The sequence below is a fragment of the Pan troglodytes genome, chromosome 6 (genome assembly GCF_028858775.2).
Source record: "Pan troglodytes isolate AG18354 chromosome 6, NHGRI_mPanTro3-v2.0_pri, whole genome shotgun sequence".
Lineage (NCBI taxonomy): Eukaryota > Metazoa > Chordata > Mammalia > Primates > Hominidae > Pan > Pan troglodytes.
In genome coordinates, this window is record NC_072404.2 from 39,732,522 (window position 1) to 39,757,260 (window position 24,739).

Below are 24,739 nucleotides of genomic sequence, written 5' to 3' on the forward strand. Positions count from 1 at the left end.
TTGGGAATTCAGATCATAGTTCCAAGTTTATGAAAACATCTATTGAATTTTTTCTAAGTCCTTTGTTATTCTGCTTGAATGTATTAACAGGGATTTTTTTTTTTAACCACAGCATTATCTAAAAGTTCTCATGGAAGGAGTGAGTCTCTTTTCTGTCTTGGACAAGAAAAACTTGATGTGAATTGAGGTTGATTAGCTTGCCAGAAATCAGTCATTGAAACAGAGAGCCAGACCCTTTTATTTCTGCATTATCACGTGTGTGTTCCTGCTTCTGTACTTTTTGTATTAAGCAATCCAGACTATGTATTGGTAAATCTCTTTGCCTAGTGGGCTTCTAAGGATACAGTGACTATAGGCATCGCCAAGTGCATCTTCCTAGGTCGTGTAACCCACAGTGTGGAGGGTTATTTGTAGAAACTGACTCAAGACCTAGGCTGTGATTTCCACACTATTGTTTCTTTGGCCTTTTTCCACAGAGACTCAAGCTAACTGGCTTATTTCTTCTTTTGAAGATCTCTGGCCTTTGACTTCTGTTTTTGCCAATGAATAACATGTGATAATCCATACTTGGGTAGTTTCAGATTCGCTTAGTCTAATTTACTACCTAAAAGTAATATAAAAAGTAAGTATGAAATCATAGCTCTTAGAATTGGAGGTAAGGGTTGGAAGGTTTTATCTAGGGAAGACAGTAGCTCATCAACAATCTTAGATGGGTATAGAATTTTGCATTCAAGTCCTATATTTTAATTTTCTGCTTTTATTTTCTATCATGTTTTAAGCTTCACTTTTGATCTTGAATTAATTTAATCTCATGTAAGATCCCTTTTAATAGTGGTGTTTTTAGCTCTGTTACTCCTCATGCATCATTAGGCATAAATCAAGTCACGAGGTTATACATTTTGGCCATGAGAGTTCATCAATCTATGGCTTTGTACTCGATAATATAATTCAGGAGGTTAATCTTCTCAGTAGTCAATGAATTAATGTAAGTGAATGTCAAGTGGATACTTAGAAGGCTTAGTTGTGTTTTGGGGAAAAATAGCCAAAGAGCATGGTGGTTCCTTTGATCGCTAATCTGGCCTTAGAGAACATAACTTATTTTGCTCCAAAAGGTAAAGGAAACCCATACCCATTCTTGGCCTTTCTTCCTGCTTCTGTGTCTCCTGTCTAGGTTGCACCTATGAAGGAAATACCTATAACAGCTCCTTCAAATGGCAGAGCCCGGCTGAGCCTTGTGTTCTACGCCAGTGCCAGGTAAAGTTCAATTATTTCTCTCTCCAGTAAAAAGGAATCCATAGAGTCCTCTTTAGTCACCCCTTCACACAACATAGAACAAAACCCTAAAAAGGCCAAACAGAAATGAAAAAAACAATGAAAAAGCAACTGTATCCTTGTGTGTACTTACTGTGACATTCACCATAACGAGACAGGTGCAGCATAGATATTGTGTAGAACTTGCTTCCAGAAACACACAGTGGAATTGTCCACCATTGTTAAATTGTGCCTGGGAAAACTCCAGGAAGATGCACATGTCCTTGGGGAAAATTCATGTCTTCCTGTGAAGTCATCTTTGAGCAAAACGTGAATTCCTCTTAGCAGAAAGCGGGTATTGTTAAAGGATGTATGTTTCCCTTCTTTGATTTAGAAAGATTTTGAACTGGATCCAATCTGTAAACTATTACATTGAAGCAATTAGTATACTGTAACTCGATGATTTCAACCTGACAAATTAAAAAACCACCAATTCAGCAACTAGGGAGTCCACTGTGGTTGATCCTATTGAACTCTGAAAAGAGCAGTGATTCCACATGGCTCTAACCCCATCAGGTGTTAAACACAGCAAGATAAACTAAAGCAGAAATGAAAAGCCTAAATTTTCAAACTCCTCCTTTAAAAAAACAAGCAAACAAAAACTTTTTATAAATAATCTGTCACAAATTATGCTCATCTAATTTTGACAAAACTTAAAATTTCTTCTTCGTGGAAAAGGTGCTGTTAAATCATTTTATCCCTAACCCTATTTCGTTGTCCAAGGATATGCTTTTGCATTTAAAGGAAATTGAAAGGTTAGTATAATAATGGATATTTCTCTTTGCTCTTATCTTAAGCATAGTGACATTTAGTTTACTGAAATCTAAATTTTAGGTAGTTATGTTCCTATTATATGCCATGATAGGTATGCTCATTCATAAGACCTTCAGCTATTTATTCAGTTAAATATTCAGCTTATTTATATAGGAAATCTGTTGCTTGTTAAAATAAGCAGTAGATAAACACATATAAATAATACATTATTAAATCAACAAATATTTGCTGGATTTTTATTCCAGGTTGCAGGTTCAATCAGTGTCATACTGCAAAGGGATTAGAGCAATAAGTTTCCATAACATCAAAATCCCACATTTGTTTCAAAATTTATACCACTTCACCCATGCCCTGCCTCTTGACCAGCAAAATTTCCACTCTTTGATAGAGCACTCAGAAAACCAAAGCCATGGTTACAATGCTAAACAAGACAATCACATATCCTCTGGAGTCTAGCATAGTATTCCTATGTAACAGTCAGAGGTTTTGAAGATCCTTAAGTTGCATGGACCAGTCATGGGTGAATTTTGCTGCCTTTGGATGAAGACTTTGTTTAAATTAAGTAGAAGCTATTATATGGGAGGGACTATTTTGTTGACTGAATAACACATTAAGCCATTATCCATTGTTAACCCTGAAACTCCAATTGCCTAGCATCTCTGGTCAGTAGGGCCCAGAAAGAGTGATGCAGGAATCTCTAATTACTGTTGAAAGAGATCTTAAAGTCCAGCAGCCTTGGGAGTCAGGAGATGCTGACCTGTAAAATGGGGAAGAGAAAGTTGATGTTACCTACCCAAGAGGAAGTTTGCCTTTCAGTTTTTCCTCCTTTCTAAAACCTTGCCTGTGCCCTGCTAGCTAGGATAATGTTTTATTCAATACGCAGAAAAGCAACCTGCGGTGAAGGGACCTACCAAAGGCTGCTCCTTTGCTCAGCTGGGACCTTCCCTTTCCTGACTTGCTTCCTTCTTTAGGTATGAGACCTCATCTTGGAATGCAGGAAATTACCATTTATTGGCACCTGTCAGGGAAGTCTTCTTGCTTCTCTGCAGAATGACACAATGGCAACCTCTCTTTGCATGCTCTTCTTTTCTCAGGGCACAAAATCAGTAGCAGAGGATACAGTGTAGGGCAGTAGGTGAAATATGGATTCTGCCACTCACATAACTTGCTACTTAACCTCGCTGTACCTCACTTTAACTACCTATAAAACAGAAATAGTACTCTCTTCAGGGATAGTTGTAAGCAGAAAGCCAAACTGTTAAAAATGCTTCTGGTAGAGCGCCTGAATGGACTGGGTACAACAAGGTCTCAGACAGATGACAGGAAGTCTAATGATCTGGCCTAGTTCCATTTGAATTGAATTCTACCTGTTTCTTATATCTTCCTACCAAGGGAGCTCTGATGGTGAGAAATTTACCTTTATTTTCCTGCTTTTAATTTCTTATGGGAAGAGGAAAATTTGAAGATCATGGACAGGAAATTCATGCTGGGAACTAACCTGAATCCTCCATCTGGATTGCAGATACCAAAGAAAAATTGATTCGGGGCCATGCATAGCTTTTTGCATTGCTTCAGTTATGTAACTAAAGCATGGATCTTTTTGTGATGTTATATATTGCTAGTACTTTAGTTGTTTTTTTCTTTCCCATGTGATTTAAGCCATAACCAATTCTCCAGTGAGTGGAAACCTCAGGCCTGACATGATATGAAAACATTAAGGATGTAGCCCTCCTTGTTGGGTTGAGATGATGTGGTAGCAGACACGATGAAGAAAATGACCTAGTTGTTAATTTGTTATATTTGTTTTCATCCTGTGCCACCCATCCCATCACAGACAGCAACAAAAACCAAACCAAAAATGAAACACAAATCCATTTACAAAATGGGTGGAGAATCTGGAGAAAGCCCTTCAAAGGCCAACTCTGAAAATTAATTCTAAAAATATTTCAATTGACATTAAGGTGATTAGAGTCCAAATATCAATTTGCAAATGACTCACTTAATTTATTTATTTATTTATTTTTTTGAGATGGAGTCTCGCTCTGTCGTCCAGGCTGGAGTGCAGTGGCACAATCTCCGCTCACTGCAAGCTCCGCCTCCCGGGTTCACACCATTCTCCTGCCTCAGCCCCCTGAGTAGCTGGGACTACAGGCGCCTGCCACCACGCCCGGCTAATTTTTTGTATTTTTAGTAGAGACGGGGTTTCACTGTGTTAGCCAGGATGGTCTCGATCTCCTGACTTCGTGATCCGCCTGCCTCAGCCTCCCAAAGTGCTGGGATTACAGGCGTGAGCCACTGCGCCCGGCCACTTGATTTTATTATTAAGCCCTAAAGTCCCTATTTTGACATATATAATATGAACTTAAAAATAGTTTTGTCTAATCCCTTCCTTTGATGCTTGAGGAAAACTGAGACCCAGGCTCTGTGTGAGGCAGAGTGACATTTCTAAGATTGCAGAGCTGGCCTAGTTATTTCTAGAAGGTTGGTAAGGATTTAGGATCTCCAGGTGCTAGTCTGGGTTAAGATACTTATATGCTGTGCCTCACCATTAATGGCTTGACATGAATAACAATGATAGAAAGTACAGGAAGTGTGGAAAACCTAAAACAATTGTGAATGAGCAGCTAGATTCTGTTGGGTACTTACTGACAGCAAGAAGGTCTTAAAAACTAGATTTAAAAGGAAGCAAGAAATTAGGGCCAAAGAGAAAGCAAAGACGGAAAAATAAGAGGTGACAGATTTGCACTGAGTTCTACAGCATTGATTGGGGTGAGCCTGGATCTCACCTCGTTGGTGTCTCATACCTCTCGCCCTGACACCCACCAAGCCTTGTGGTTTTTGTGCTTGAGCACTTCTCCTACTTAGGTCACTTTCCAAAAGTAGTAACTCCGTGGGAATTCTGGGCTGACTTTGCTTGTTGTGTTCTGTGTTTCAGGAGGGCGTTGTCACAGAGTCTGGGGTGCGCTGTGTTGTTCATTGTAAAAACCCTTTGGAGCATCTGGGAATGTGCTGCCCCACATGTCCAGGTAACGTTCTCAGGAAGGGGAGGCTGGAAATCTCTGTGTGTTCTTTCAGGAATGCATGAATCTCCCAACCCCTCTTGTTGGAAATTTTCCTCACTTTACATCTGTGTACCTAATGGGTTTAGAGAGCGAGCTCGTTTGCATAGAAATATCGGCTTGGCTGCCTTGGTGTGCCCAGCATGAATGCAATGTGCTGGAGGTCCTGGCATGGGGGTTCTCCAGGCTCTGAGGCCTGCTTTCCACTCCACAGGGCCACAGGTAATGCTTATTTTGGAAGAAAAGGCTGTGGCTTTCTCTGGCTTCCAGAGATGTCTTTTTACTGCTTCATATTGCAAAATCCTGGCCAGAGCTCGCCATGGTGATGAGGTGACCAGATGTTTTCTGAAAACTGAGAGCTGTGTCCCTAAGTGAATTTAGCTTAGGGTTTTGCTGGTCTCAGTTTTCCATGTGGTTCAACAAGGTGGACCCTCTGTCTTTTTTAGAGGGCCCTGCTTCCTAGCTGACAGCAAAAGGATTTTTCCTTTGCAGCGGCTGGAACGTTTCCTTTTACTTTTCTGAACAGGATTACAAAGGCCTCCTGCATCTTTTCCTGCCCTTACATACAAGCCTGGGGCTTTTGAGGTGACAGATTTTTTTCTGATCTCTTAAGCCACTGGCCAATAATCTCTGACAGGTGTTCTGCATTTTTTTTTTTTTTTTCTGAGTGCTTTTCCTCAAGAGTGGTGATACTACTACTGCTCTGCTTTTGAGGTTAATCTCCAAAGGGCCTTCTGTTCTTGGAAACTTCCTGTGAAGTGGCTAAGGCACCACTGGATGCTCTGCAGAGATGAGCTCCTGCTCCATTCTCAGGCACCTGTCACTTTCCTCCATGCAGTCTCAAAGGCATGGTCCCTTTCAGAGTTCAGCCTTTTCTCACCCTTGAATGACAAGGATAGCCAGCTTCCACTTACGTCTAACCCTCCTCAGCAACCTGGGCTGTCTTTATTCAGCCTCTTTTTCACACTGGGATTTCTGTAAAGCTTTTATTGTTCATGAGCTTACATGAAAGCCAAAAACTGGTTGAAAGTAAAATTATTTTTTTCCATTATCCAGTTGTTCTGTGTCTATCAAGCAGAGATTGCTTGAGTGCTTTTCTCTCTGAATGCTGTGAAAGGTTTGTATTGCCTAACCGTATCCTTAAATGCCTACAGGATCTTTATTCAATGAGATCAGTAGTTGTCCAGGCTGCACACCAGAGTCACCTGAAAAATCCTTAAAAAAATCAATCTTGATGATCAAGCTGCATCCCAGACCAATTCCATCAGAATCTCTGAGGAACACTCGGGTCTCAGATCTCCCAGATAATTTCTATACACAGCCAACCCTGACATTGATAACAGAGCATATTTTATACACCATATAGATTTAAAAATATCATAGCTCTTAAATATGAGTTCAATTGTGTTGAGTAGACTGTTGCTTTGTTATTTATTTTATTTTTATTTTTTGAGATGGAGTCTCACTCTGTCGCCCAGGCTGAAGTACAGTGGTGTGATCTCGGCTCACTGCAACCTCTGCCTCCCTGGTTCACACCAGTCTCCTGCCTCAGCCTCCCGAGTAGCTGGGACTACAGGCACCCGCCACCACGCCTGGCTAATTTTTTTGTATTTTTAGTAGAGACAGGGTTTCACCATGTTAGTCAGGATGGTCTTGATCTCCTGACCTCGTGGTCCACCCACCTTGGCCTCCCAAAGTGCTGGGATTACAGGCGTGAGCCACTACGCCTGGCCGACTATGGCTTTATTGACACAGAATCAACTCAGAGCTGCCCTCTCCTCATAACCATGGGATCTGTCATGGACCAACAATAATCAAATGGAACACTTCAAGCCCAAGACCTCTCACCCTGTAGAACATTCTCCTCACTTAGGAGATAGTCATATTTTCAGGCTGCCTTTGAAACTGTGGGTACACAAACAGCAGAGCCATCTATTTCAGCAGTTGAAGTTATATTTGAGCCATTGCTTCTTCCACTCTCTTTTTGGTTGAGTTTCTGGGAAAGAAAGGGCTGAACTCCATGACTGGTCATATTACAGTGCTAAGTCCTCACAGCCATCCACTGTTTACACAAGAAGAAATTAGGCCCACTGAGAGTAAGCGCCTGCCTGAGGTCCGTGAGTGAGTAAGGGCCAAAGGTGGGGTTGGGATCCGGCCCCTTCTCTTTTCTGGCCACCATAGGGCACTACCTCCCATGCCCGCACACACCGCGAGAATCGAGAAGCTTAGGTCCAGGTGTTCTGGAAGGCAAATCTTTAAGAATTGGCATGCCAGTGCCACCCACCAGCCCCCTGACACCTGGGCAGGCTCTGTGTCCTCAGTTACGGGATCATGAATCAATTTCATTCCCTCGCCTTAATTCCAAAGGCCAACCTTTGGGATGCAAATTGGAGGATCCAGAAGGAACTGTATCCACAAGGCATTATCTTTTGTCTTATGAGGGAGGCTTCAGGCAAATCTAGGGAGGGAGAGTCAAGAGAAGCCTTGGGTATCTTCCTTGGTCACTCAGAAGGACTGGCATTGATCAGGGAATGATATTCTGTGTAATGACAAACACGTAGTCTGTGGTCAGTTTCTTCCCGAAGCAGATTTTAGGGCATTCTTGGTCGACTGCTCCTTCCTTTTCATTGGGCTCTTTGCTCAGGAATGGTGGGTTGTGATGGAAACAGTTTGCATAGAATTTTCATTTAAAATTCATTTAAGTGGTCAAGTGTAGATTGTTGTAGTTAATCTGGCAATCTGTGTGACAAAATCAGTGCTACAAACCTGTATGAAAGAATTAAAGCTGCCTTGTTGGAAGTGCACCTTAAAGAGAGATGAGTGGGCATCTGCCATAGTAACAGTGCTGAGATACAGCCACTAGGAGGGCCCCACACTTACCAAGCCTTCCAGCATCACTGAGAATACCAAGGAGCTGGTTGATTGCTAACTCTGCAAGTCAGTAGCATACAGATCTTATGCCTGGGGCATTTTTTAAACCACGGTTTCACTTGGTAATGCAACTTCAGGCTCAGTAGCACTTGTCTGCATGTCTTCCATTTAACAAAGGGCTCTGTATCCAGCTTAAGATGAATAAGGTCAGTGGCCAGATCAGGTGGATGTAATGCCCATTCTTCTTTGTCAGGAACCAGCTGCTCCAAGAGCTTGGTGGGTTCTGCAGATGGCTTTAGCTGGCAGGCCTTGAACACTCATTCTCAGGGGCGTGGAGCAGTCTTTCACAAGACTCTGCTTTGGCTAAGTTTTGCCCACTGCTAGCTTTGCTCCCAGCACTGTCTTCCATGGAGAAAGTGACCTCAGCTGTCCTGGTCCAGCATCTTGTGAGGTCAGTCCTGAGGAATGTGGCTTTGCTGTTAACTCATAGTTATCCCATGGCCTGTGTGACATGGGGTTCCTGTCTGGTCTGTGCATCGCGACATTTATGACCTCTCTTTGGAATGTGGCAGTGTCCTGGGCATCTTTCTGAATAGGGAACACCTCCTGGGTTTTGGTCCTATTATTAGCTCAAACTTGGAGGGGGCCATAGTCCCTTTAACAGAGAGCGTGGGGCTGAAAACCCGTATGATACCTCCTGTCCTGCCTCTGCCCCTTCTTGCCTTTGTACCTGGCCCTCTGAACAGTGCAGCAGATGGGTCGGAACTGATTTTGAATTCTAGCTCTGCCACCTGCCAGCTGGGGTGAGTTACTTTCCCCTCTGAGCCACGTTTTCCTTATTTGTGAAAAGAGTGATGAAAGTCCCTACTTTGTAGGATCACTGGGGATGTGGAGTGAGATTGGGGTACCTAGGACGCGGTAGAGGCTGTGCCCTTCTTAGGTACTCATTGAATGGGGCCCCTGGTGTCATCTGCTCCGAGCCCATGGTTGACTTCTCTCCCTTGGCCTTCCATCTGCCTCCTCTGGCCCCCCTGGGTTTGGTCCCTCTGGCAGTGGGCAGCATGATCACCATGCAGCTCCCGGACCCTAAGCACGGCTCTCTATGCTGCACTACTTCCCCTTGGGCTGACCTGGGTTCCACTGTCTTATTTGTTTTCCAGCATCTTTGGGGTTTCAGGTCCCATGCCCATCGTTTGCCTCTGTTTTTTCTTTTCACTATGCAGCAATCTTGTCCACTGGTTGAAGAGGACACTCAGCTGTGTGGAGGTGGGCAACGGATGAACTGTGGTTAGAAGGATTGTGTCAGGTTGAACGATGATGGCTGTTGCCCTAATTCTAAACTCTTGTCTGCTTTCCAGGCTGTGTGTTTGAGGGTGTGCAGTATCAGGAAGGGGAGGAATTTCAGCCGGAAGGAAGCAAATGTACCAAGTGTTCCTGCACTGTAAGTCCTGCTGTGGATGTTCCCAGGGTGTCCTTTGGGCAAAGCACTGCTTGTACTCACCAAGAGCACCCCCGGTCTCTACAGCCTCTCTCTCGTCTCCTCTCTGGGTAAAAGTCAGTCCCTCCTGATGTGGAGCCGAGGGAAAAGCTCATCCACCTGGCTCAGAGCTACTGACATTCTGGGCTGGGAAATTCTTCTTCATGGGCCTGTCCTGTGTGTTGCAGGATGTTTAGCAAGGTCCCCTGGCTCCACCAACTGGATGCCAGTAAACCCCTCCAGCTATATCACCACCAATGTCTGCAGACCACCCAATGGGCCATGGAGGCCAAACTTGCTCCTGGTTGAGGAACTCTGCTCTGAAGCATGAGGGAGAGGCTGCCTTTCCTCCACGTGCCTCCTTTTTTGGGGGAAAGCATGGATTTTCTGTTCCTCAGGGGCTGAGGAGCTTCTTGCTGAGGCAGCTGCTTGGTTCTTTAGTGCAGCCAAATAAGAAGCAATGGGGACAAAGACAGCTTGCTTCTGTGCATCCTGAGGGGTGAGAACCTGGTTTGAGGGCTGATCATTTACAGGTTGCAGAGTGGATAGGAGGAAATCGCCTGAAATGGTGGGTTCAGGGCAGAGGAGGAATCAGTGAGACAAAGTCACAGGCTTGTCTTTCTAAGCATTGCTGAATTCTAAGCCATATACTAACGATCTCTCCAGCATGCTTAGATATAAAAAAGAACTTGGCACAAGCTACAATTGTAAAGGGATCTTTTTAATTAATATATGTTAAATTTAGGGTGAAATCAGTGGTGGTGGTAGTGATGGGGAATCTAGTCTTAACCAGCTGCTCCAAGTTATTTACAGTAGGGAGTTAGTACAACCATCTATTTTTTAAGCTTTTAATCTGTTATAATAAAGAACATACATTTTCCAAGTCACTTGTGACTCAGTATGCATCTCAGAATATTAAAAGGAAAATACATGGGGAACTCTAGCATCCTAATTTCACCAAAGCAGAATCATATTTGGATCATCATAAACCATAGCATTTGTCATTTCTCTACATGTCTTTTCGAAAATCTTTCCTCCTTCCCTCAGCACACATGCACCCAACCTAGAGAATACAGATTGGAGGAAATACGACGAAATGTGATGGCTTTTGTATGGGGGAGAAGGAGGTAAAAAAGGAAGGGAGGGAGGAAGAGAGTATATATGTATATCTCTATATATCTAGATATAAAACATATGTAATATACATAATATACATCAGGTATATAATAATATATAAAAAACACAAAGTAATGTACTCATGAAAATGAGCATGAGCTTGCATATTCCAACTCAACCTCCATGTTGTTCCTCTCCTGCTAATTATGACTAAATAGCTTTATTTTTTATTTTTTTATTTTTTGAGACAGAGTCTTGCTCTGTCTCCCAGGCTGCAGTGCAGTGGCACTATGTCAGCTCCCTGCAGCCTCTGACTCCCAGGTTCAAGTGATTCTCCTGCCTCAGCCTCCCAAATAGCTGGGATTACAGGTGTGCGCCACCAGGCCTGGCTAATTTTTGTATTTTTAGTAGAAATGGGGTTCCACCATGTCAGCCAGGCTGGTCTCGAACTCCTGACCTCAAGTGATCTACCCACCTCAGCCTCCCAAAGTGCTGGGATTACAGGTGTGAGCCGCTATGCCTGGCCTGAATAGTTTTATTTTTATGTAAATGATTTATGTAAATAATATTTGCCATTAAATATTACCCATTTCTCAATTTTATTTCTTCCATACTGTAAACTATAAAGCTTTCTGATAATTTTTTTAAAATAATCTTATGCTTTTGGGAGTAGACTGAGGAAAAATAAGGCATATTTCAATAGGAAATTATAAATGTGCATCTGAATGAATTGCCTTTCCAGGTAAAGGTGTGCCAAGGTCACACAGCTGAGCCTCCTTGGAGAGGAAATTTAGAAGGTGGTAAAGAGAATGGAAAGTTCCTGCAGCTGTACCAGTGACAGCCAGCCAGAGTTATCCAGTGCTGGAACTGGAAATGAGCTTAGAGATGATATGTACAGGGGTCACAAACCAAAATGTACTGCAGGCATTCTGATTTCATATGTTTTTAAACACAATGCATGATGAATGAAACACCAAGTTTTCCTGCCTAGTGAGTTGTTGCCAGACCTAGAGTCTATTCCTTTCTCATATCCTTGTATTCTAATTTCATATATTCCTGTATTCTGTCTAGTTTTCTGCAGTGCCATCCTCAGCACTCAAAGGGCAACTAATGACTTTGATTATGTTCCCGATATCAGCCTTTAGATTAATAGAATAAATGGGAGAAACAATGGAGTTCTTGCTTGAAGGTAGGACATTTGTGTGTCAGCTTGGGTATGGGGAGTGTCATAAGAGCAGTTTTTCTTTTATGAACACACACATTTGAGGTGTAAGCTTTTTTGTAGCTTGTTGGTAAAATAATCTGGTTTTTAATATTCTTTCATGTTTGCTATCTTTTGATGGAGTACACTAAAAAAAAAAAAAAGTAATGTCTTGGCAGCAAATGGCCCTCTCTTGAGGATGGTAACTGTGGAGATGTTCACTTTAGAATGGAATATTCCAAATGCATGGCCTGGAGGCATGGAGTTTAGGAGGCATGGAGTTTGCCAGTGTTGCCCTGGCAGCCTGCTTGGAAGCTTTGGCATGTGAGGTGCGTGCAGGTGTGAGGTGCCATCTTGCGTGAGAGGGCAAAGCTGGAGAAGGGCTTTAGACAGGACCTGTGCAAGGCCAAATGCCCCACTGAGGAGGCTACCAGAGGGGTGTTCATAATGTTAGGCTGCAGCTTCCCCTGTACAAATGAAGACTGCATGTAATAACCTGTTGTGCTTTGGTAAAAATAGAAAGATGTATATATAGAGAAATATAAACATATTATGCATTTGAGCATGTATATAGTATTTATGTGACTATATATTTGTATATCTCTATATCTGTAATTGCATGTATCTATACACACATATATAAATATAATAAAAATATATAAAAACATGCTTATAAATACAAATGCAAACATACACATTTCTCAGATACTTCTCAACACATTTCTAACATACACATGTTTAAGATTGGATGCCCCAGAAACAGACCCTGAGATAAGTATATATGTGTAAGTAGTTTATTTGGGAGATACAGAAGGCTCTGGCAGAAGAGTGCAGAGGGGAGACAAGGATGAAGAAGCAGCCAGTTGAGGGAATGTCACCAAGTGCTATGGTCTGAACGTCCCCCAAAATTCATGGGTTGAAACTTAATCGCCATTGTGGTGGTATTAAGAGGTGGGACATTTAGGAGGTGATTAAGCCACGAAGTCTCTGCTCTCATGAATGGCCAAGTGTCCTTATATAAGGGCTTGAGGGAGGAAGTTCATCTCTCTTGCCCTTCCATCACTCCCGCCATGTAAGGACACAGTGTTCCTCTCCTTCGGAGGTTGCAGCAACAAGGCGCCATCTTGGAAGCAGAGAGAGCAGCCCTTACCAGACACCAAACCAGCCAGCACCTTGATCTTGGACTTCCCGGCATTCAGAACTGTGAGAAATAAATTCCTGTTCTTTATAAGTTACCCACTCTCAGATATTTTGTTATAATAGTACAAATAGACTTTGACACCATGTGAGCTACCATTGTGTGTGACCAGAGCTTAGTCTTGCTGGGGAAAGTCTGGAAGCCAGTGTAAAATTCATACCTCAGAATGTTTTCACTGAAGGAGTGAGAGAACTGAAATATCTACACACCAACTCCAACCAGGGTTTGGTTGAGGGCTGCTCCCGGGAGGTCTTGATTGGGTAGCATTTCCAGCCTGCCCCTCAAGTGGCAAAGTGGTCTTTAGCAGCAAGAGGAAGAAACACAAAAACGGGTACTTCTCAACTTACGGTGGAGTTATGCTCTGATAAATGCATTGTAAGTTGAAGATATCTTAAGTTAAAAGTGCGTTTAACACACCTAACCTACTGAACACCGTAGCTTAGCCTAGCCTGTCTTCAGCATGCTCAGAACATTTATATTAGCATATGGTTGGAAAAAATCATCCAACACAAAGCCTATTTTATAATAAACTATTGAATAGCTCATTAAACTTCTTGAAAACTATACTTAAAGTGAAAAGCAGAATGGTTGTATGAGTACTAAAAAGTACATATTCTACTGAGTGCATATCGTTTAAGTCAAAATATCATCAGGGACTAACTGTACTGGCAGTTAGAAGTGTGGGCATGTGCACACACCCAAGTGGTAAGGGTGAGAGGATGTGGGTCCACAGCGACAGAGTCAGCTACAACATACATATGTGTGCATAAGTGTCCATATATATGCACGTAAACATCTATACATTCATATATTTGTGAATATGTATGCGTATATGTGCATACGCATATGCATACATGCATATGCATACACACTTTTGGAATACTAAACCTTTAGCTTTTTCCCAAACCTATTACTCTGTTTTGCCTCCAGTCCTTTGCTCATGCTGCTACCCTGTTTGTAATTCCTTTCTTCTGCTTGTTCACCTGGCGAATGCTTGATCTTTCCAAGTCTGTTATCACCACCCCCATACAACTCCCTGAGAACCTGATTCCCCCAAGGAGAAGCAACTGTTTTCTGTTTTGTATTCCTGATGGCTCCATGGCTCTCGTTTGCTATAGCTTCCCTGCCATCTTTCCCTCCCTCCTCCTCTGTACTTAGCACCACTGGCAGGCGCTCAGCAATGTTGGCACCCTTCTTCTTTCCTATTGCTGTCTTTTGATGTAGTACACTAAGAAAGAGTAATGTTTCCTCTTCCATCCTGAGACTTCTGCCCTTCCAAACTTGCCAGCCTATTCTCGTCTGGGAGAGTAAATCTGGTCAGATATCCCCTTATCACTAGCTTACTCTTTGCCTTGGGGGCACACCCTAGGGAGTTGTGTGGGTGTGTGAAGCATCCCTCGGGGGTATTATCCAGCTCCAATGGATGAACTGCAAACTCTTCATGGTGTCCCCACTGGCAAGTGGCTTGTATACGCCATGTGGCTTGTATTTGAGGTCCAACCCACTTAGTTACACTCTCTGAATTTGTGAAAATCTGTGTACTGATGTTTTCATGATGTGGTGACAGAGAGGCAGACCATCAGGAAGACACTCGTCTTATGGAGATGGATTCCTAAGATAACGAAACAAATGCCTCACACATGATTGTACATCCTGGTTTTAGCTGGTCCATCTCTATGGCATTCCAGACAGTTGAGAACGTGATAATGTTTGAGGATTATCTGGAGAGGATTTCACAACCTTTTGCTCTTATCCATTCCAGAAGCAGGCCTAACATTTTTAGGTGTGACTATCATCATGACTCACTCAGAAAATGCAGTGCTTTCTTATCATTTGTTAAACTGCATCATCCCTGTTTACCCACTGTAGAAATAAAAGAGCCAAGAGAATCACTTCTTCAGAGTCCCGATATTCATCAGGGGAGTGACAGCTTGAGTCCTATTAGCTGTTCCATATAGCGGTCTGAGTCATACCAGAGTGCATTCTTTATGAGATGTGTTCAGTGTGAATAAGCACTATATTCATGTTTAAATGGAAAGAGGATTCTTTCCTACCACTGAAGCAAAGAATAGTTTATAAAGTATACTGAGTATTGGTTAAAGCACACCTTGGCTTCCTACCTGCTTAACTGTATAGCAAACAGCTTTGTGTGCCTTTGTTCAGTCAACTTTTCAGGAAACAGGATGGTGGCAGTTGGCACAGACATTTCTGTAAAACCTGTCTTCAACGTTGTGAGACTAAAGACCAAGGTGCCAATGAGAGATGTTTGTGTTCTTTTTACCAAACTATTTTAAGAACCTCAGGGGCTCAGTGTTCTTGGAAATTGCTTACGGGAGGGAGTGTAGCCCACAGAGTGGTAGGATGCTTTTAAAAGAGCAGCAAGTCCTCTGTCTGTAAAACCAGCCAAATTAACCGGCCAAGATCAATTACTTTTGCTGACAAAGGCGTATTAAGTTCAGAGGATTTTTACCAATAAACATGGGTTGTTAATGGGCTGTCTGTGATGAAGGAGCTGTGCTTTATTGGCTCTTAGAAGCCCTGAAGTCCATAAACACCTTTGCTCTCACTTACACTTTAGATATTGCAAAGTGCTGTCTCCCAGGGAAAATGAAACTCCAAGGAAGGGTATTTGAAGAAAGCAAAGAAAATGGAGATCCTCATGGCTTCCCTCTCTCTTAGACTGGGTTCTTGAAGATGTTCTGAGCAGCCAGGCAGGGTCCAGCCTCTGTCAACTCTGTGACCTCATCACTGTCCCTCATCCTTATCCTCTCTGCTCTGGCCACTCTGGCCTTCAGACAGAACCTCTCCATCCTTGCTACACAAAGGGAGGACTCCCACCAGCAACGTGGACCCCACCTGTGAGCTCATTAGAAATGCAGCATCTCTGTCCCTCTTCCAGGCCCACTGAATTGAAATCTGCTGTTCCACATGATCCCAGAGGTTCATTTGCCAAATAAAGTTTGAGAAGCACTGGTCTCATATCTCATGGCTTTTACCTAGGTGGCTTTTTCCTTTTCTTCCCATTTCTCCTCCTTCCCATCGCTCCTATACCTAGACAGTCTCCGCCCACTCATCCAGCACTGCAAAGCCCAGACATTCCTTCTTTAGGGAAGCTTGTTCTGATTCCCAAGACCAGATCACTTCCTGTTGGGAAACTCTTTTATAGCACCCCATACTTTATGCTCCAAACATCTAAAATGATTTGTAATTAGATATTTTTGTTTGTGATGGTTTTATTTAACTCCATCCATTAGGATAAAATGGTGACTGTATCTTCTGTGCTTGGCACATAATGGGTATACATAATAATCTGCTGAATTCATGAACAAATGGATGCTGGTTTTTATTTTCCTTCTTTTCCCCCACTGCTTCTCTTCTCTCTCTGCTACTTTCCCCACCCACACCAAACATTTAGTCTTTACCAATTCGGCAGAGAATAGAGAGAGGCACGTCATCGTGGATGAGCTCAGAAAGGAAAAGGGATTCATTTCAGCTGCTGTAGAGCTTATGATAAATTGTTTAGTATGGAATGTGAATGACTTCCCTGAGAATGTCTTGTTTGAAAAGTGTTCCTAAGCCTCAAAGATCCCCACAAGTTCTGGTGGCAGGAAGCTGTGGTGGCAGGAAGCAGTCACCAACAATCAGGGCCACTCACTGTGGCAGAGCTTTTAAAAGAGGAGAATCCACTATCCTCAGAGTTGACCTTGCTCTGAAAAATACAGGAGACATGACTGACCTCCTCCTGCTCCAGCATCTCCAGCTCAGATTGCAGTTCTCTGCAATAGGAAGCAAAGAGATGCCTCATCATTTCTGTGGTCACGTGGTGCCCAACTGTGCTGTTTCTCCTTTGACATGGGGACTTGGGAACTTCGATGCCTGAACCCTCTCTCATGCCCTCTGCCTTACTTGCAATAATATGTGCAATTTGATGCATTTTAGTCATAAGCTGTCATTATATCTTCCCTGTCCACGGGGAGAAATATGGCTACATCTGGGCAATAAATTGGAGAATTGAGCAATTATTGAGCAAATTAGATCAATATGGGCAGTTTATCTAACTAGTGTGGGCCAAAAAGCCCCAGAGGAATTTTCAAAACTAGTCTGAAATATTGGTGTAATTGCTGCAGTGTTCCATTTTGCACTATGGATGTACCATTACCCTGAGGACAAAAAGGTCTTGATTTTGAACAGTCAATTGAAAAAAAAAAAAGTTTTCTTAAAGGGCTGGATAGCACTTGGCCACTAGGAGGGGCCTTCAACTTGCTTAGAAAAGTAGCTGGTGTTCTGCTTGTTTTGTGACTGGACAATGAGCTTGTGAATCTTGGTGTTTTATGTTAGAAAGAATCCGAATAGTTGTGGTTTACCTGTCAGCCAAGGCTTCTAGCGGAAGGTCTATTGTAATGCCATTGTCATTAGATTGAATCCATAAATGCACAACTATTGTTATGGGATATCAAATTCTGGTTTCTTGAAAATACCACCAAAATGACCTGTTTATAAGCCAAAGCTGAATTAATTGCCTACCATAGTCATTGATCATTACCTAGACAAAGCTTTTGTAGCTTTTTGGAAGAAAGAGGGCAAAGGTGGGATGAGGTTTTAGAGGATCTGGCTTAAGAGGGGTCATTCAGTGTGAGGGCTTGATTTGGACTGGGAAAATTTCATAATATGTTAGTTTAGAGTTGCAGAAAACGGTAAGGCAAGAGCTTCAAATCACATCTTGAAATGTTCATGAGCATAGTTGAGTTATCTGTGTTACTAGACTGTACTTTCAGCAAGTTAAGTACTTTTAGCAAGTTCTTGAAACCAGTAGGGGGCTCAATTTTTTTATATTAAAAATATTGGGAATAATTGTTCTATATTTTAAATTCTACCTCATCCTGGACTTAAATGTTTGCAGGACAAATCCTAAATTTTAACCCTCATGTATGTTTTTATTTTAATGGCTTATAAGATTCCTTATGATTATTTCTTTATATAATTTGTTTGTAGCTGAAATATTCTGTAAAGCTATTTTTCTACACAGGGAGACATTGACTTCATATTGAGCACAACAGGGAAAAAAGTTGGAAAAGAAAGTTTTTCTTTGACATTTGAGCATTTATATGAAAATGCATAGTTTGAAAAGAAATCCACAAATGATTTATTTACAGAGGAATTATTGATAATAGTTATTATTACTGAATGTGTACCCTGTGCCAGGTACATATAGTATATAATGTTAATTTTCACAATTGTTCTGCAACCTAGGAGCTCTTAGCTTCTTTTTTGTTTAAAAACAAACAAACAAACAAACAAAAACCCAAGCTTCTGAGAAGTTTAATGGCTTGCCTAAAGTCAAAAAGCTAGCAAGAACTGAAGCCGTAAACTGCCTGATTATAACGCTACATGCCATTTCTCTCTGTCTATCCTCTCCCTGCACCAACCAGTGTAATTTTGAGATATTATCTATAATTGTTGGTGGAGATTTGAAACTTGGAAATGGCATTTGAGTCTATGGAGTGAAGAACGACCAGCCATTTTGAGGGAGAAATAATGGTAATGCAAACATTGGGGAAAAAAACCCAAATCTGGTGCAAGAAATATTGACACAATAAAAGAATAAATTACACTTCCTCTCTCCAAAGTTCACACGTCTAAGCAAGTTTAAACTCATACCAGATTTCAGCCTCGGGCATTGAGCCTAAGCATTTGTCTCCATAATGCCAGTGTGGATGAAGAACACATATCTGTTACCCTCAGGTAAGTTGGAAAATTGAGACATAATCTATAATGCATCTCCTTACCAAGAAAATATGCATAAACAAAGAAAATGTGATAGTTTCCGGGCAGAGCCACCCTCATTGCCTCTGCTCCCAAAAATAGATAAAAATAAATGTTTATCCAGCCAGGTGCAGTGGCTCATGCCTGTAATCCTAGCACTTTGAGAGGCCGAGGCCGGTGGATCACGAGGTCAGGAGTTCAAGACCAGCCTGACCAATATGGTGAAACCCTGTCTCTAGTAAAAATACAAAAATTAGCTGGGCATGGTGGTGCGTGCCTGTAATCCCAGCTATTCAAGAGGCTGAGGCAGGAGAATCACTTCAATCTGGAGGTGGAAGTTGCAGTGAGCCGAGATCATGCCACTGTACTCCAGCCTGGGCAACAGAGCAAGAGTCCGTTTCAAAAAAAAAAAAAAAATGTTTATCCAGTGGGCTTATCTCTCCGTTGCAGTGATCCACTGAAGTTTAAGCATTAATTGTGATAGCTTCCTTGGAAATTTTATGGAGGAGTTGGGTTCACCTAGACATAGCTTTCAGTGTTCTGTGACTGTAAATTTATCCTCCTGGTAGATGGAAGGAGAAATTGTGTCATTGCTTTTGAAGTTACTTTCTCTTATCTGTCTGAGAAGCAGATGTGTTTATAGATTTGAGTGAAATTTGGAATAGGGATTAGAGTTGGTAGAAGAATTAGCTCAATTGCTTAAGTCTCACTTCGTTGTATCCTTGAAAAGATCATTCCTTTAATTTTCTTCTTCATCCTTTTATTTTCTCTAAGGTCTGTCAAATCATGTGTTCCTTTTATCCCCTAAAAATCCTAGAACAGATATGGATTTTACTAAATGCTGAAGACTTTTTAAACTATCTGTCCGTTCCTCTTTCCATCTTTATATCTCTGTCTTGCCTGTACAGCCAGCCAGTCCTTTGTTAGCTTAACCATGTTTGAGTGTCTGTTTTGTGTTACACACTATGTTAGGCCCTGGGCATTCAAAAATGAAGAGGAATTCACTTTTCCTTTTCAGCCAAATACAATCTATTGACTTGTGAAAATAAAACCATAATGCGGCCTTTCTTGTGCCACATATAAAGCACTGTATGATAATTTCAAAAAGCCTAGATATATTGAGAAATGAAAATAATTGTACAACTCAAGGATAACTACTATTAATATGATTTGATATATTTCCTTCTAACTTTTTTCCCTCCATATGTACATATAATTCTGTAGGTAGTTTTATATCCTTGTTATTTTCATTTAACATTATATTGTGAATATGTCTCCATTTCATGAAAAAGTTGAGAATACTTTTAAAAGCTACATAATATTTCCATAAAACCATAATTTCATCATTTTCAGTTGTTAAAAATTAACATTTTCAGTTTTTACTATTTTGAATAATGTGACAGATATCTTTGAAAATTAATCTTTTTTGTTTCTCTGATTATTTCTTTGGCTAAGTTCTATAATTAGTGGGTCAAAGAATCAAATATCTTAAGGGGTGTGTGTGTGTTGCTGAAGTACTTCAAATCAATGTCTTAATTCCCACTCCAATAATCAGTATGTAGGTGCATACTACGTATTTCCTGCACCATAACTATTTTCCATTTGGGAATCTTGTTTTCATGGCATTTGGCTTCTGAAACTGAGCATTTTCCATATGTTTATCAGCCATTTGTGTTTTTTTTTCTGTAAATTGTCTGTGTTTTTATTTCTAATGTTTCTATTGGGTAGTTAAAGTATTATTGAAGTTTATATGTGTATGAAGGATCTTAATCCTCGGCTAGATATGTTAAGATGCGTTTAAAAACACTGAAACTGCTCTGTGTGCCATTTGACCTTAGTATGCATATGGCATGGTAGATAATTGCATAGTTTGCTAAAATCCCATGTCTTCTTCCAATCTTTACCCCTCAAATCTTGATCCAAATATATTAAAAAACAGAAAAGTGAGTCAGCATTGTCAGTTCCCACATTTATTTTGTCCAAGACTTTTCATTATTTAAACTCCTTCTTTTCCATCTCTAACTCCTTCATTTTGAGATTGCGACCTTCTGTACCTGCTCCCGTATTGATATGACTCATTCTTTTGAGTTTCTATAGTGCTTCCTCTCATACTCATGGCTCTGCAGCCTCCTAACCTCCCTAGTCTTCTCTCTTTCCTTCTTGGCTCAGAAAGAGAACTATCCAGAATCCCCCTACTCTCCAAGTCTGGTTCTCATTTGGGCTCCTCTGCCCATCTCTTTCTACTTTTCCTAGGATGTTGTTCTGGGTTTCAAATTTTAAATTCCTAGTAGACAGGCATAATGTACCTCACAGCTTGAGTACAGTGTCTTACACATAGGAAACAGTGAATATTTGGCTAAATAACTAGTCTTATAGCTGTTGATTTGAGTATCCATGTTCTTGAAAATGAGTTATACAATCTAGAACTTTTCTACCTTCCTACTTTGGTCTTGATGCCCATCTTGAAGGCAGTAGGAAAATATTCACGGTTTTAATGAGCGTGGTTACATGAAAGATTCATGATAAATCTGTAGAGGAAGAGGCTCCAACCACAACCATTGCAAAAAGCTGGTAAGGAGACTTAAGAGTAGCTGTGTGAAGAGGATGGAACGGGGGGTGAGCTCAGGGGACAGCAAGTCTAAGAATGTATCATTCTGTGTTGTGGGAGGATGAGAATGGAAATATTCATTAACGAAAATAAAAGAAATATCCTTTTTTGTCAACAAAATAGGATAAAATATTAGTCTCAGAGTACTTTAGGACATTTCCAGAACTTTCTGATCTTTTTGTCCATTATTAGCCAGATAACTTCATTTAAAAAACCAGTTTGGTACCTCTGGGCCTGCGGCTTTCCCTGCTCCTTTGTTCGTTTGTGCTTCATGGCTCCCCTCCCCTCCTGTGCCCTTCTGTTCCATCTCCTTCCCCGCCTGCTTCCACTTCCCTGTCCCTGGTCCTACTTGAGCTTCCCCTCTTCCATTCCCATCAGGCGCTCTGCACGATAGCCTGGTATTGGTAAAGTACCATGAGTCATTTTCATTGCTATCTTGGTCTCTCCTCAAATAACTATCCCAGAATTTTGCACACACTAGATATTCAGGAAATATCTTTTGAATGAATTGATTACACATTCTGGCACCTTTTAAATGTCATTCAAATGTTCGATTTGGAGGGTGGCAGTGCTCTTGTGGGCTTGTGAATGGCTTCAATTACCACCATTCCCTCAGAGTGGAATTTTAAATGGTACCACTTGTTTGGTGTGTGAGCTGCGATGTGTTTGCATCTCAGGGAGCCACAATCCTCTCTAAAGATTGGAGGATACTGAACCACAAACACACAAGGAGAAGAGTACTTCCTCTGCACCGTCCAACATTCCCTTCTCAAGCCCATCTCTGAGCCTACACTGAGTCATACGCAGTGACTCATCCTTCTGAAATCCACCTAAGATCTCGAGCTGTGGTTTAGAAGAGCCAACTTGAAATACTGAGCAGACTTTGTTGTTTGGAGAGGACACGGCCTCTGTGATCTGGGTGCACCTTCCATATAAGGGGCCCCATGGCAGGTATAAGTGACCAGGAGTCAGCTCTGGTGTCAAACCTGTCTATCACAGAATGCTACTACTTTTTTTTTTTTTTTTCCTCTTGTGCCTCTCTTCTGTTCTCTATGATACACAGAGTCAGACAATGTGATCATGATTAACCACATTATGTTCCAGATGTTAAATTACAAAACTATGTGAGGACTTCTTAAACCTCTGACTATTGCTAGAATTAAACAACAGAAAAAAACTTGATATTCATAATGAATAAAAAGGAAAACTATAGTTTATCCATGCCATTCTCTTTAGGCAAAAGGAGGAGGTACCTGTTTCATTTTTGGCTTGATTAGATATAAATGTGTAATGTAGTCAAGCGTTAACAAAAGCAGTTACTCATTATGAAGGAGTATCTTTTGGTCATATTTTAAGAACTAACATTTAATAATAGAAAAGTTACTTTTTAATTTCAAAATGAATATGAAAAATTACTCTCACTACATTATTCATACTGATACATATCTTAATTTTTTTCATGCTGTCATTTTATTAAACAAGTGTTTAGTGTCCTTTCACATATTGGATTATAGGGCTGTGTTAACTTTAGGGATCTTTTCCCCACCAGTTGGGGTGATGAATGTGATCGGCAAATGCTAGGAGTGACTCTTTTTTGACATTGATGGGAAATGCATTTCTTTTCAGTGTCAAGTTCAAGAACAGGAGAGGGAGGGGACTCTTGAGAATTTTGGGTTTTGTTATTAGGTTTTCAGCATCCATAATATTCATAAACAATAGACACAGCTGTCTTTAATAACTAAGCCCACTAACTGAATGGACAGAACATATGCCCAGAAAAACATCAGATTGTAAGAGAATTTTTTTTTTCCAACACAGAAATTTTCAGAGATTGAAGCAAGATTTCATTTATAACCAAACTGTGTGTTTATCTCATACTTCTATCATTAAGTAAAATAATTTGACCAAGGTCTAGGAAAAATGCAGTGAAGTGTTTGGTATTTTCATTTTTTTTTATTTTATTTTTTTATTATACTTTAAGTTTTAGGGTACATGTGCACATTGTGCAGGTTAGTTACATATGTATACATGTGCCATGCTGGTGCGCTGTACCCACTAACTCGTCATCTAGCATTAGGTATATCTCCCGATGCTATCCCTCCCCCCTCCCCCTACCCCACAACAGTCCCCAGAGTGTGATATTCCCCTTTCTGTGTCCATGTGATCTCATTGTTCAATTCCCACCTATGAGTGAGAATATGCGGTGTTTGGTTTTTTGTTCTTGCGATAGTTTACTGAGAATGATGATTTCCAATTTCATCCGTGTCCCTACAAAGGACATGAACTCATCATTTTTTATGACTGCATAGTATTCCATGGTGTATATGTGCCACATTTTCTTAATCCAGTCTATCATTGTTGGACATTTGGGTTGGTTCCAAGTCTTTGCTATTGTGAATAATGCCGCAATAAACATACGTGTGCATGTGTCTTTATAGCAGCATGATTTATAGTCCTTTGGGTATATACCCAGTAATGGGATGGCTGGGTCAAATGGTATTTCCAGTTCTAGATCCCTGAGGAATCGCCACACTGACTTCCACAATGGTTGAACTAGTTTACAGTCCCACCAACAGTGTAAAAGTGTTCCTATTTCTCCACATCCTCTCCAGCACCTGTTGTTTCCTGACTTTTTAATGATCACCATTCTAACTGGTGTGAGATGGTATCTCATTGTGGTTTTGATTTGCATTTCTCTGATGGCCAGTGATTATGAGCTTTTTTTCATGTGTTTTTTGGCTGCATAAATGTCTTCTTTTGAGAAGTGTCTGTCCATGTCCTTCGCCCACTTTTTGATGGGGTTGTTTGTTTTTTTCTTGTAAATTTGTTTGAGTTCATTGTAGATTCTGGATATTAGCCCTTTGTCAGATGAGTAGGTTGCGAAAATTTTCTCCCATTGTGTAGGTTGCCTGTTCACTCTGATGGTAGTTTCTTTTGCTGTGCAGAAGCTCTTTAGTTTAATTAGATCCCATTTGTCAATTTTGTCTTTTGTTGCCATTGCTTTTGGTGTTTTAGACATGAAGTCCTTGCCCATGCCTATGTCCTGAATGGTAATGCCTAGGTTTTCTTCTAGGGTTTTTATGGTTTTAGGTCTAACGTTTAAATCTTTAATCCATCTTGAATTGATTTTTGTATAAGGTGTAAGGAAGGGATCCAGTTTCAGCTTTCTCCATATGGCTAGCCAGTTTTCCCAGCACCATTTATTAAATAGGGAATCCTTTCCCCATTGCTTGTTTTTCTCAGGTTTGTCAAAGATCAGATAGTTGTAGATATGTGGCGTTATTTCTGAGGGCTCTGTTCTGTTCCATTGATCTATATCTCTGTTTTGGTACCTGTACCATGCTGTTTTGGTTACTGTAGC

At 41.1% G+C, this 24,739-nt stretch overlaps 1 protein-coding gene across 2 annotated transcripts in view; it reads left to right on the forward strand.

Annotated features, from left to right (window-relative positions):
• The window catches only part of BMPER (BMP binding endothelial regulator), a 249,361-nt gene that overhangs the window by 60,243 nt on the left and 164,379 nt on the right, over window positions 1-24,739 (forward strand). For both annotated transcript variants that reach the window (XM_009452884.4, XM_054655539.2), the window contains 3 exons: window positions 1,172-1,254; window positions 5,021-5,111; window positions 9,374-9,456. In XM_009452884.4, the coding sequence (XP_009451159.3) occupies window positions 1,172-1,254; window positions 5,021-5,111; window positions 9,374-9,456 (257 nt within the window). The remainder of the gene's footprint in view (window positions 1-1,171; window positions 1,255-5,020; window positions 5,112-9,373; window positions 9,457-24,739) is intronic.